The 13,898-nt window shown below is 41.4% G+C and overlaps 2 protein-coding genes across 5 annotated transcripts; both read left to right on the forward strand.

Annotated features, from left to right (window-relative positions):
- The first annotated feature begins 1,597 nt into the window (after positions 1 to 1,597).
- Positions 1,598 to 5,725, forward strand: trappc1 (trafficking protein particle complex subunit 1). Its single transcript, XM_061959010.2, has 5 exons — positions 1,598 to 1,732; positions 2,000 to 2,098; positions 2,187 to 2,257; positions 2,330 to 2,468; positions 5,503 to 5,725. Exons 1-5 carry the CDS (start codon positions 1,685 to 1,687, stop codon positions 5,629 to 5,631), a joined length of 486 nt encoding a protein of 161 aa, XP_061814994.1. The 5' UTR covers positions 1,598 to 1,684; the 3' UTR covers positions 5,632 to 5,725.
- A 331-nt stretch (positions 5,726 to 6,056) lies between these two features.
- Positions 6,057 to 13,808, forward strand: LOC133606458 (7SK snRNA methylphosphate capping enzyme-like). 4 transcript variants are annotated; one of them, XM_061960439.2, is made up of 8 exons: positions 6,057 to 6,442; positions 6,777 to 7,056; positions 7,178 to 7,359; positions 9,132 to 9,405; positions 9,472 to 10,042; positions 12,864 to 13,076; positions 13,175 to 13,283; positions 13,354 to 13,808. In XM_061960439.2, the coding sequence occupies exons 2-8, from the start codon at positions 6,782 to 6,784 to the stop codon at positions 13,410 to 13,412; spliced, it is 1,683 nt and encodes a 560-aa protein (XP_061816423.1). In that variant the 5' UTR covers positions 6,057 to 6,442; positions 6,777 to 6,781; the 3' UTR covers positions 13,413 to 13,808. The 4 variants fall into 4 exon arrangements, with proteins under 4 accessions (XP_061816423.1, XP_061816419.1, XP_061816422.1 ...); XM_061960435.2 differs by having other exon boundaries at positions 6,059 to 6,442; positions 7,133 to 7,359; XM_061960438.2 differs by having other exon boundaries at positions 6,059 to 6,438; positions 7,133 to 7,359.
- The last annotated feature ends 90 nt before the right edge of the window (positions 13,809 to 13,898 follow it).

A 13,898-nucleotide genomic window follows, 5' to 3' on the forward strand; every position in this document is an offset into this window, starting at 1 on the left:
TGCACTTTTTGGCTTCTTATTAAATAACTTTTGTAACCTATTTTTATGGGCTTTCCTCTTTGTGATGTTAAGTTCCTGTTATGCGCTGTTATACAGTATATGCCTTGAGCTCTTATTTTGAAGGCGCCAAGAGCGGAAGTGATGACATGTTGTAGTGGAGCGGAGGTTTTTGAAAGAAGGTAAATAAATTGGTCCTCGTGTAAACTGGAGCCTCCATGTTTGTTATTTTGTAGTTTCATACAGTATAGGCGACATTTATAAACCCTCGGTTACACTTTTTTAAATAGATTCAATCTTGCACGTGGAAAGTTTAAGTGAGGGCTTTAGTTGATCTAACACACCCATCAGGGCGTTCATTAATCCAGCACAACAGCGGCGAATGGACTTTATTTATAAGTAAAGGTAAGACCATAATAACGTTTTTTTTATTAAATGTGCTTTTTTGTGTGCTACAGTTTGTATGTGTAAAGTTAAAGTTAAGTTAAAGTACCAATGATTGTCACACACACACTAGGTGTAATGAAATTTGTCCTCTGAATTTGACCCATCCCTTGATCACCCCCTTGGAGGTGAGGGGAGCAATGGGCAGCAGCGGCGCCACGCCCGGGAATAATTTTTGGTGATTTAACCCCCAATTCCAACCCTTGATGCTGAGTGCCAAGCAGGGAAAAATGCTGGTATGAGCTTTTAAACATAACCCGTTAACTGCTGCCAATCAAATGGTGAATAAGATACTCTTTAGGGTTCATATGTTTGTAAATCTGACTGTGATGAAGTCAGTGCCTCACCAGCCATGAACCTCACCGCACGTCACATATATATATATATATATATATATATATATATATATATATATATATATATATATATATATATATATATATATATATATATATATCAACAATTGCATTTGTGAATAATTTAACATATCAATACAACAGTGTTAAGACAATGTATCAATATCAACAAAATATTACAATTAATCTCCTGTTTTACATAATTGTTTGAGCAAGGTAAATCAAAGAGTGTAAAATATAAACAATATAAAAATATACAACACCACCAACAATGTAACAATATAAACAACATCCGATCCATAGATCATATACGACCTTTGGTATGGATGCTGTTGATGTTTGGATTGATCGGCCGCCCCAACCGGCTGAATTTTCAGGCTCTCAGTTCTCTGATAGAAGACTCCATCTTCAAAGAGAGAAAATATGCTAGATCAAGAGCATCCAAACTTTCCAGCCAGGACCGCATACAGATGAACTGAATGATGCTCGGTGGGGAAACTAATACAGTTTGTACATTAAATATGATAAAACCAATCAAATATAGAGCAATATAATATGCTAAGATAAGTGAACAAAATAACATACCCTTTTTTGTGTTATAGGTGTCCAAGAAAAATCTGTATAATTTACATGATTTTTGAACGATACCAAGGGCCAGTAAAGCCAAGCTACTGGCCGAAAATACCCCCAAGGCCGCACGTTCGACACACCAATGCTCGACCAATGATAGGCAAGAGGGAGATTTTTTTAAGCTAATTTATTTATTAAAAAAACGTAAATAGGGTTATCTGCCATGAGGGGACTTGCAAAACTGTCCGTTGGTGCCGTTTTGGTAATCTACGTCGCGACATGTCGATTCTGCGTCTTTCCGAATTGTGATCAGGCATATGATTGGACGCCCCTGCAGTGGGGTCCTACAGAATAAGGAACTAATGGTAAATACGGACTCCAATTCATAATATTTGGCACTATTTTCGATTTCAAATACTACTTTCTGTCTTTCATGGCATTGTAAGGAGGTTTTTTTAAGAGAATTTGAAACAACTGAGATTTCAAAGATTGTCCTTTCGAATTCATGGCGTTTAAAGATTCACAGCTCAGCTGTACTTCCCAAACGAATAATCGTTGTCTTCAACAATTCATCCTGAACGCATACAATATCACTTTTTAAATGTTTAATTAGTTGTATATTTGTGTTTCAGATGACAGTCCATAACTTGTACATATTTGACCGAAACGGAAAGTGTTTGTATTATAGCGAATGGAACCGTAAGAAGCAAGCTGGCATATCAAAGGATGAGGTTCAACTTTTGTCTTTCTTTTTTTCTTATCATCTAAAACATTTAAATTGTTTGCTTTGTGTCCTCCTCAACAAATGTCTGTCTGCAGGAGTTTAAGCTGATGTATGGGATGCTGTTCTCCATCCGCTCCTTTGTCACTAAGATGTCTCCACTGGACTTGTATCCTTTGGGCATTACCTGCCCTGGCATGTTTGCTTGTCCATGACTTGGTCCTTAGCGTCCTGTCTTCAGGAGGGACGGATTTCTGTCCTTCCAGACAAGCCGGTATCGTCTTCACTACTTTGAGACTCCCAGTGGACTCATGTTTGTCATGAACACCGACCTGTCAGTTAACAACGCCAGAGACACACTGCAACACATCTACAGCAACGTAAGTGCTGCACAATTTAAAATAACACATCTACTTTAACATAAATGACCCACAATGTAAAACGGACACCATTTAAAACAACAAATCCACATTAACCTAAGTGACCCACAATGTAAAACATCACATCTACAGCGACGTAGATTACACAATTTAAAACGTCACGTTTATGGCGACGTATGTGAGACACAATATAAAAACAAGTACTCTAGATGTAAACAATACATCCTGAGCGATGTGACACAATACATTAACATTAACATAAGTGACACACAATATAAAACAAAATATCTACATTGATATAACACACAATGTAAAACAACTACATTACAAGTGACACAATGTAAAACAACTACATTAACATAAGTGATACAAAATGTATAACAACACATCTACAGCGACATAAATGGCACAATTTAAAACACATCCACGGCGTCATAAGTCACACACAGTATTAAAAACAAGTCCACTAATGTAAGTGACATACAATGTAAAATAACACATCTACATTAACGCACGTGACACACACTGTCAAACAACACATCTTTTAAGTTACATAAAATCCATCTACAGTGATGCAATGCAATGTAAAACAACTACATTTACGTACGTGATACACAATGTAAAATAACACATCTACATCAATACAAGTGACACAATGTAGAACAACATATCAACAGTGATGTAACACAATGTAAAAGAACTACATTAAAGTAAGTGATACACAATGTAAACTAATCAACATTAATGCAAGTGACACATGATTTAAAACAACTTGTCCACAACAAAACCAGTGAAGTTGGCATGTTGTGTAAATTGTAAATAAAAACATAATACAATGATTTGCCAATCCTTTTCAACCTATATTCAATTGAATACATTGCAAAGACAAGATACTTAATGTTCGAACTGCTAAACTTTGTTGTTTTTGGCAAATATTAGGTCATTTGGAATTTGATGCCTGCAACATGTTTTAAAAAAGCTGGCACAAGTGGCAAAAGCGACTGAGAAAGTTGAGGAATGCTCATCAAACACTTATTTGAAACATCCCACAGGTGAACAGGCTAATTGGGAACAGGAGGGTGCCACGATTGGGTATTAAAGCAGCTTCCAAGAAATGCTCAGTCATTCACAAATAAGGATGGAGCAAGGGTCACCACTTTGTGAACAAATGCGTGAGCAAATTGTCAAACAGTTTAAGATCAACATTTCTCAACAAGCTATTGCAAGGAATATAGGGATTTCACCATATTCAGTCCGTAATATCATCAAAAGGTTCAGAGAATCTGGAGAAATCACTGCACGTAAGCAGCAAGGGCGTGGCCTTAGATCCTGCATCGGTACTGCATCAAAATACAACATAAGTGTGTAAAAGATTTTACCACATGGGCTCAGGAACACTTCAGAATAGCACTGTCAGTAACTACAGTTTGTCGCTACATCTCTAAGTGCAAGTTAAAACTTTACTATGTAAAGCGAAAGCCATTTATCAACAACACCCAGAAACGCCGCCGACTTCGCTGGGCCCGAGCAAAGTGGAAAAGTGTTTTGTGGTCTGATGAGTCCACATTTCAAATTGTTTTTGGAAACTGTGGACGTCGTGTCCTCTGGACCAAAGAGGAAAAGAGCCATCTGGACTGGTATAGGCGCAAAGTTGAAAAGCCAGCATCTGTGATGTATGGGGGTGTATTAGTGCCCAAGACATGGGTAACTTACACATCTGTGAAGGCACCATTATTGCTGAAAGGTACATACAGGTTTTGGAGCAACATATGTTGCCATCCAAGCAACATCTTTTTCATGGACGCCTTTACTTATTTCAGCAAGACAATGCCAAGCCATGTGTTACAACAGCGTGGCTTCGTAGTAAAAGAGTGCTGGTACTAGACTGGCCTGCCTGTAGTCCAGACTTGTCTCCCATTGAAAATGTGTGGCGCATTATGAAGCGTAAAATACGACAAAGGAGAACCCGGACTGTTGAACAACTTAAGCTGTACATCAAGCAAGAATGGGAAATAATTCCACCTGAAAAACGTCAAAGAGTGGTCTCCTCAGTTCCCAAATGTTTACTGAGTGTTGTTGAAAGGAAAGGCCATGTAACACAGTGGTAAAAATGCCTCTGTGCCAACTTTTTTGCAATGTGTTGCTGCCATTAAAATCTAAGTTAATGATTATTTGCAAAAAAATATGTTTCTCAGTTAGAACATTAGAACACCAAGTGGAGGAGTTCAAGTACCTCGGAGTCTTGTTCACGAGTGACGGAAGAGTGGATCGTGAGATCGACAGGCGGATCGGTGCGGCGTCTTCAGTAATGCGGATGCTGTATCGATCCGTTGTGGTGAAGAAGGAGCTGAGCCGGAAGGCAAAGCTCTCAATTTACCGGTCGATCTACGTTCCCATCCTCATCTATGGTCATGAGCTTTGGGTTATGACTGAAAGGACAAGACCACGGGTACAAGCGGCCGAAATGAGTTTCCTTTGCCGGGTGGCGGGGCTCTCCCTTAGAGATAGGGCGAGAAGCTCTGCCATCCGGGGGGAGCTCAAAGTAAAGCCGCTGCTCCAGATGAGGTGGTTCGGGCATCTGGTCAGGATGCCACCCGAACGCCTCCCTCGGGAGGTGTTTAGGGTATGTCCGACCGGTAGGAGGCCACAGGGAAGACCTAGGACGCGTTGGGAAGACTATGTCTCCCGGCTGGCCTGGGAACGTTTCGGGATCCCCCGGGAAGAGCTGGACGAAGTGGCTGGGGAGAGGGAAGTCTGGGCGTCCCTGCTTAGGCTGCTGCCCCCGCGACCCGACCTTGGATAAGCGGAAGAAGATGGATGGATGGAGTTAGAACATTAAATATCTTGTCTTTGCAGTTGAATATACATTGAAAAGGATTTGCAAATCATTGTATTCTGTTTTTATTTACAATTTACACAACGTGCCAACTTAACTGGTTTTGGGTTTTGTACAATAATGTAAGCGACACACAATGTAAAACAGATAATTAATTTTCTCCAAATATATGACGTGTGTATGCCTTTTGCGTTTCAGTTGTACGTGGAGAATATTGTCAAGAACCCAACATGCGTACTTGGTGACGCTTTGGACAGTGAGCTCTTCAGCACACGACTGGATGCTTTTATCAAAGCCCTACCATATTACAGCCCCCGCCCCATTTAAAGCTTTTCTTATATACATGAAGAAAATGGTTAACAAAAAGTGGAAGTGGAGGTTTTTTGACTCAAAACATTAAACTGGTGCAGCTGTTGTGTGATGTCTGTGTCTTTCATTGAAGGCTATTTTTTACACAGGGCTTGATTACCATAGAAAATGTCTATGTTGATTACTGCCACAGTACAGTACACAATAGCTTAGGCCTTGTTCATATATAATAGTAAAATACCATTGTATAAACTTAGAAATCACTTAATTATAAATGTTTTATACTGTTTTCCAGGATTAGGATGACACTTTCAATTAGGTTATTTTAAAAGAATAAAATTACACTTGGGCTTTAGCCTGTTTCTTGTCAGGCGCAACCCGGGCCATCTCTTGTGCCTGGTTGGTTGCTGTAGGAGAAGGCGGAGTCATAATCTGTGTTGTGATTTGTCCTTTGACGTCGACTGCCAGTACCAGACTGTGGGGGAGAAGAAACTAACATCTAGCATGGCTGACTGTATGGTTGCGTTGTCGTCTGTCAGAGATATATCTGCGGCGTGCATACATTGACACACGCGTACTTCCTGGCAGCTGTGAGCTCGAATTTTTAACGTTTTTTGGGGCTTCATAGACGAGTTGGAAATGCGTTGGTAACTTCGAACGGGTGGCTAATGACAAGCTAACTGTTAGCTGGATTCAGCCCGCCATTGGTGGGACAGTGGCGGGGGCGTGGTTAGAGGACGGCGGAGAAAGGTACTCGCTCCAACATTTCTATTTATGCTTACGCTTTCTTCGAATTCGTGCTTGTGGATCTCTTGGCAACAATAAGTAGGTATGTTTAAAAAATGGCTATGAGTACATTTAAGTAAAAGTTAAGACATTTATAACACATTTGGCCAACAGTAAAACCAGCTATGGTGATGATATTCACGCAGCATGCTACCTGTGAAAGCATGTCTACATGAATTCCTAAGTCAATCTCTGCTGTATTTTTATTTGTATCTCTCCACAAATGTTCGACATTAGATTGAATAAAACTCCCCAAGTTTAATGTATTGATTGTGCCATTGTCAGAGTTTGAATCTGTATTGTGTTAAGTTACATCAACCAGACAAAATACGATGTCCAGCAGTCAAACTAGCTTTAACTTCTTTGTGTCTAAACAGGTAAAATGATGTCACTGGAGAAGTCTGAAAAAGTTTCCATCAGCCACTGTCCCTTTCCCCCTAAAACCGGCAACAGTCAGAGCTCCCTGACGGCACCTGCTCAGCGTATCTCCAGGAAGCGTTATTCTGTGGGTGTTCCTTTTAAAAGACCGGCCAAACGTCGTCACCGCGTCAGCAGTGATGGTCAAATGGAGTCAGTACTACCCACACACTTTTTGATGGGCGGAAACATCTTTGACCCACTGAATCTGAACTCTTTGTTGGATGATGATATTAACAGGTGAGGAGATTCTGGCATTGTCCAAGTACATTTTTAACATCAAAACTCAAACTTTTGACTTTGCGATGTTGTCCAGGTCAACCAATCAGGAGACTCATAAGTGTTCGCCCCTACCACCCAGGAACAAAGGCCCTGTAGAGATTTTAGTTCCTCGAGACATTACTGACCCTTTAAACCTGAAGGGGGATGAAAAGGGTGTCCTACTGTCTCCACTAAAGTCCAGGAGGAGACACAGAAACCGACACGGAGGGGAAAAAGCAGCGATGCCCGCACAACCATTTCCCTTCACTGATCGACTAACCGGTGAGACATGCGCTGGACCCTAAGCACATGTGTACAGTACATCACGCCTCCACTCACACAGACAAAGACAGTGGATGACTGACAAGGCTTCACTCCGTTCCGCAATGATAGCTCAAAAAGTTATGGGAACATTTTGACTAAAATTACAAGAAATGGGACATGGGACACGTGAATACATTTTCGGGGCGATCTGGATCACCGTCTGGATTCAGGATTTTTTTTTTACTATTAGGAGTTGGGGCCTGGCGGAGGTCTGTTTTCTTCAAGTGCTTTTCTGGTCACTATTTTGGAAGTTAGATTACAGTATCAGAATCAGAATCGTTTTATTGCCATTGTTTGAGAACGGGTTCACAAACTAGGAATTTTTCTTGGTGCAATCGTGCAACATAAAAGACATATAACACAGATTTGGTAATAACAAGAGCTGTAACTGAGCTATCAGATCTTGTTATAGACTTAGAAGGAATTCTAGGAAGCTACTGTTAGGAGTTATTGTTCATGTGCCTGATGGCCGAGGGGAAAAAACTGTTCAGGTGGCGGGAGGTGTGGGTCTGGATGGACCGTAGTCTCCTGCCTGAGGGGAGAGGGTAGAATAGTGTGTGTCCAGGGTGAGAAGAGTCACCTGTGATTCGACCCACACGCCTCCTGGTCCTGGAGGAGAACAAGTCCTGGAGGGATGGGAGCTTGCAGCCAATCACCTTCTCAGCAGCACGTACGATGCGCTGCAGTCGATGCTTATCCTGGACTTTGGCCCCGGGGAACCACACGGTGATGGAGGAGGTCAGGATGGACTCGATGATGGCTGAGTAAAACTGCACCAGCATCTCGGTCGGCACCTTAAGTTTTCTCAGCTGCCGCAGGAAGTACATCCTCTGCTGGGCCTTCTTGATGAGGGCGCTGATGGTCGACTCCCACTTGAGATCTTGGGTGATGGTGGTGCCCAAAAAACGGAAGGAGTCCACAATGGAGACGGGGGTGGAAGAGTCAATCAGGGTGAGGGGGGATGGTGGGGCTGTGACTCTCCTGAAGTCCATGATCATCTCCACTGTTTTCTGGGCGTTCAGCTCCAGGTTGTTGTGGCTGCACCAGGACGCCAGCTGGTCCACCTCTCTCCTGTAGGCGGACTCATCGCCATCCGAGATGAGCCCGATGAGGGTAATGTCATCCGCAAACTTGAGCAGTTTTACGGACTGGTGACTGGAGGTGCAACAGTTTATGTACAGGGAGAAGAGTATGACAGACATGTAATCATAATTGTAATGCATTTCATTACTCCTGTGTTACTTCTTCTGAGTTCATTTCACATATACAGCAGCATCATTTTAAAGTGTTAACATTTATCTTGAAGGTAAACAACGTCAAACGGACAGATTACTAACCAGAGGCATAGTCTCCACTAACTTTCTACACAAGCGGTACTTCCAGAAGAAATAAATTATGTGTATGTAACTTATGGTACAAACAATAACAAATATTCACAAAATTCCTAGTTTGTGAACCCGTTCTCAAACAATGGCAATAAAACTATTCTGAAATATTTGGATTATGCTTAACACATTGATATCACATTCAATCTGTGTTGCTGCTGAAATGATGAAATTTAGAGTACACAGGAAGCTACGTCACAACGGAAGAGCAACATTTTATTAGTAGCGTCATTTTAACACTTTGTCTGTGTGTGTGTGTGTGCGAGTGCGCGTGCGGGTGCCTAAGCATATATTTATACAGTATTTTTGTATATGATTGATAACGTTTTTTTTTTTTTCTGACAGTTACATTGTTGGCCGGAGAGGGCAGTGCTCTTATTTCTCCACTTCCTTGCGAACTTAACACTGCTATCACCTGTCGAGAGGACATTGCCCCATCCCCTGTCCTTTCCAGAAGACACACACACCCTCCTCCAGGGGGCGCCCACAAATCAGGTGACCACCGTCGCAAGAGTCGACGACGCACCACCTCGACAAAGTCGTCCCATCTCATCTCTGACTTGGTCACTAAGACAACCTGGTTCCAGACACCGTTAGTGGGAGGGGAGGGAACCGTCCGGTGGGTGTTACAATGTAAGCACTGCAATTTGATTGGTTGTCAGGTAACCAGATTTTTGCGCTGCAGGTGTACAAGTAAAGCAGTTGCTGTTCAGCCACCGAAGAAGGACAAACACCGCTACCAGTATGGCAACCACTGCCAATACTATGGCTACCATGGTTTCTATGGCGTCGGATGGGAGGGTCGTGTCGGGCCCCAGGAGGACTTTCGGCTCCGCTTGCTGGAAGCTGACTGGTTCAGAGACAAAAAAGTGCTGGATGTGGGCTGTGGTGCTGGTCACCTGACATTAAGTGTTGCCCGTGGGTTTAACCCTGCACATATCCTGGGGGTGGAGCTAGATGGGAGATTGGTTCATGCTGCAAAGCAGAACATCAGGCATTTCCTGTCACATGATCTGGTGGAGGAGGAAGCAAAAAGGGGAGGCTCCACTATCTCTTTGTTTTCTCCAAGGACGGAAGGAGTCAAAACAAAGGGGAAGAAAGACTTAATGCAGCAGGGAAAGCAAGATGAAGCTTTGCGTCTCCTCTCCTTTCCCTTGTCTTTGAGGGTGAGTCGTGGTCCTCTGGCAGCTCCTCCTCTGTTCCTCGCTGCTCCTCGACCCCCCTGCAGATTTCCTAACAACATCTCATTCATCCAGGTAAGTGTCGTGTTCTACTTCGAGCAACTTTGCGGTAGTTTAGGTCCAAAATGTAATGTAATGTAAAGGTTGCTCAAAGTAAAACATTTTTTACTCAAAAAAATCTAATAAGAACGCCGGAAACATGGTAGTTTATGTTTAACAGAATATATTACGATAGGCTGTATGTTTAATGATAGCCAACGTTAGTGTGTTACATAGCGCTTAGTTTACATGCTTAAAACCGAAAGAGGGTATAATGCTTGCAACACTTTCAAAATTCAGGCAGCCACTTAAAGGGGCTGTTTTTTGTAGGTTATCGTGGTTTAATTATTGTGCTCCTGGGTTAATGATGCCGGTCAATTACAATTTATCATTATTTATTGAGTTTATTTGATTAGATTTTTCAATATCAAATGTTTTAAGTCAGTCAAAAATGTTTATGGTTTAATTAAGGATATTTTTTTTTATTTCCACAAAATGATGCACTTTAAAAGGGAACTACACTTTCTTTGGTTCGTTCAAGATCATTTGGCATACATGGCGATGGATGATTTTTTTTTAATGCATTCTAAATAATAGATCAATGTGATCAAATGTCAATAGAGCCTTCGGGAGCCGCTCTATTCTGCCTATAAAGCCCTTAAAAACACATCCGAACACCTCCATTAAGGTTTTATATACATAAGTATAAATGTAATGTAGTAACAGGCACATTTATAATAACATTTAATATTTACATATTTTGATCATTTTAAGCATTCGTGGTGCATTAATTTAAAAAACGCATCACGTTTGCTTTTTTTTCCATCACTGATTACTGCTCACAAATCAGACTTTGAGAGCCAACAAACATAATACAATGTCTGGTGTCATTAGCATGCCGACTTCTAGGATGTTCATATATTCCCATTTAGATGAAGAATGAGTCATAATCATCGCAAAGAAAAGGAGGGGTGGAACCAAGCGCCTTTTTGTGTCGTTCTCACCATTTTTGGATCTAAATTGGCTGTCAAACTGTACCAACTTGTCGGAATATGTCCTTGTCCTTCTACTATCCAAGTGAGAGGCATGATTTATGAATAAAGTTTGATGAGCAAAGAAACGAGGAAGCAGCTAATCATGTCAACATTGGCAAACAAGGTCGTGATCACTGTGCCGCTATAAATAGTTTGTCTGCGTTAGGGCTTATAATAACAATATCTAATAATAACTAATATTCAAGTCATGAAATGTAAATGCAGTGTTGTTGGCGCTTTTTGAATGCTTTTTTATTGGGTTTTATTAGCGGAAAGGTGGACCTCCCATTGACTGCGCTGTAAGCAGACTTTTATATACGTTTATTTACGAGTTAGAATGCATTAAAAAAAAACATCAGTTGTCACGTTTTTTTATGATTGTGAACAATACGCAACATTTCTAAAAAAGTGAAGTTTCCCTTAATATATTTTCTGTTACAGATTAAAAACAATGTTAATAAAGTTATTCTTGGTGGTTAGTTGATCCGTAGTTGTTAGGTTTTTTTTAAATGTTTATAGGGATACAAGGTTCTGCAGAGGTGTACTTAAAACATTTTTTTAGACAAATTATACTAATTATAATTGCGGCGTAGAGTGTGTGTGGGGAAATGTTTTTATCTTCCTAGGGCGGGCCTAACAGAAAAAATTAGAATCATTGTGCTAACCCAGTGCTTCTCAAATATTTTCTGTTACGCCCCCCGCGGAAGAAGAAAATATTTCGCCCCCCTCATCGATAAATGGCAATGACAATAGACAATGACAATTGTAAGCTTATCAAAAATAAAGGAAACAACACACCAGTCTTTCCTCGTCCCCCACCGTGGTTACAGTGAAGCCAGGTGCGACATACGCTCATCATATTCTGGTACAGCAAAAAAAGCATGTTACCGGAGGTTACGCACTTCCCTGACATTGCACCATGCCCCCCCAGGGGGGGCACGCCCCACTGTTTGAGAAACACTGTGACCGTAATGTTAGCATTGTTGCTAAGCTACTTTCAGCTATGCTAATGTCGTGTCTCACTCCTTAATATTTCGTAGTTGTATGCGATATATAGCATCTTTTTTGTTGTTGGACAAGTGCAGAGTTAGTGGGTATATGTAAATAGGGGATAAGGGGCTCAATAGCGCTTCTTGGAGACACTTGCTCACTAGAAGTGGGTATCTTTGGGCACCTCACGATTCAATTACGATTACAATTCAGGAGCTACGATTTGATTACAAATCGGTTATTGATGCATCTTTATGTGTATTGATGCAGTTTTACATTTCTTTTAATTTCACTAATTAAGCCTTTATCACTTGCAACTTTTAATAATAGTGCATTTGTAAAGAGTTAAATTAATTCCCATTACATTTATTAAATTAATAGAAATATGTACAAAACTGGAACATTAGTGCCCTACAAAACAGGAGCTGGTCGATCTGTCGGTAAGGTGGCTCGCTGCAGTCAGCCAAATTTCAGATTTGTCTGCATTACTTTATTTACAATAAATAAATCAATTATCAATTATTGGTGTTTACTAATCGATTTTATAATCGTCCATTTCCGAATTGCGATGCATCTAAAAATCAATTATTTCCCCCACCTCTAATGCTCACAAACACAGCTCATTAGCAATAAAGCTGCAGACACCCAAAACTGCATGTTTCCAGTAGTGCTCACTTAAAGCACTTTTAAACTGTCTGAATTTCATCATGACTGGATCATTCCCAACATACTTCCAGTACACTATTGTGGCACCTCTGTCACTAAAATTGTTGAAATATAATATAAAGGGGTACCCTTTTATAGATGTTAATAAGCTGTGACTCTTCCCACAGGGTGACTATGTGTCAGAGCAGGAGTTCTGGCCTGGGCGAGGTCAGTATGATGTCATCATCTGTCTGGGTGTGACCATGTGGGTGCAGCTGCAGGCAGGTGATGGGGGTCTTGTCCGACTGTTTAGACGAGCCTATCAGAGCCTGTCGCCAGGCGGGTTGTTCGTTCTCGAGCCACAACCGTGGCAACGCTATGGTCGGCGCAAGAAAGCCTCGGTAGTGCACTTATGCACACTCAAACACATTTCCTTTACCATGGTAACATATTTAGTTGTGTCTAAGGTGATATATTGCAATGGTGTTTGGTCTCCTAGGCAACAACGGTCCATCACTACAGGGGTTTGCAGCTGAGACCTGAACAGTTCACCTTTTACTTGATGAACAATGTCGGCTTCAGCTCTTACAGACTCCTCACACACACTGGTACACACATTCACACAAATGTGTGCGCACACACAGCACACTCGCGTAAACAAAGTTTGTTTGTTTCCAGGTAAGCAACAGCCCATCTACCTGTTCCACAAAAGTTCCGCCCACACGGACAGGAAGTGACATCCTAATGTGGCTCCTTGGCGGGCGGCTGTTACAAGCAGAATGACTGTGCTTCTTGATGACAATATGCTGAGCAGGGCTCCTGTCATATGGTTGGATGGTTAGTCTTTTACTCGATGATGGACTCAGGATCCTGACAGGACTATGATTGGTGACTTCAGACAGGAACTAACCTACTTTGCATAAGGAAAGGTTTTCTCGTGATGTTTGATGGTTGGATTGAACTGTTTTCTTGCAGAACCAGCACGAGTACTCTCGTCTTTGTGTCATGTGACTTTTTGTTGCCAGCTGTTGGATTTGCGTGTTTTCTGGGCTTGTCGTGGTGTTTTATTCTCCACATGGGGCACCCCTGACCAAAGAAGCTGATTATGCAAATAAATCATTACGTCTGGCTTACATGGCATCAATGCATTTGTGACAGTTATTTAGGATGCTGACTTCACTACCCAGCATGCAATGCACGCCTGACAAAATCCCTAAAGAGGA

Source organism: Nerophis lumbriciformis, linkage group LG05 (genome assembly GCF_033978685.3).
Source record: "Nerophis lumbriciformis linkage group LG05, RoL_Nlum_v2.1, whole genome shotgun sequence".
Lineage (NCBI taxonomy): Eukaryota > Metazoa > Chordata > Actinopteri > Syngnathiformes > Syngnathidae > Nerophis > Nerophis lumbriciformis.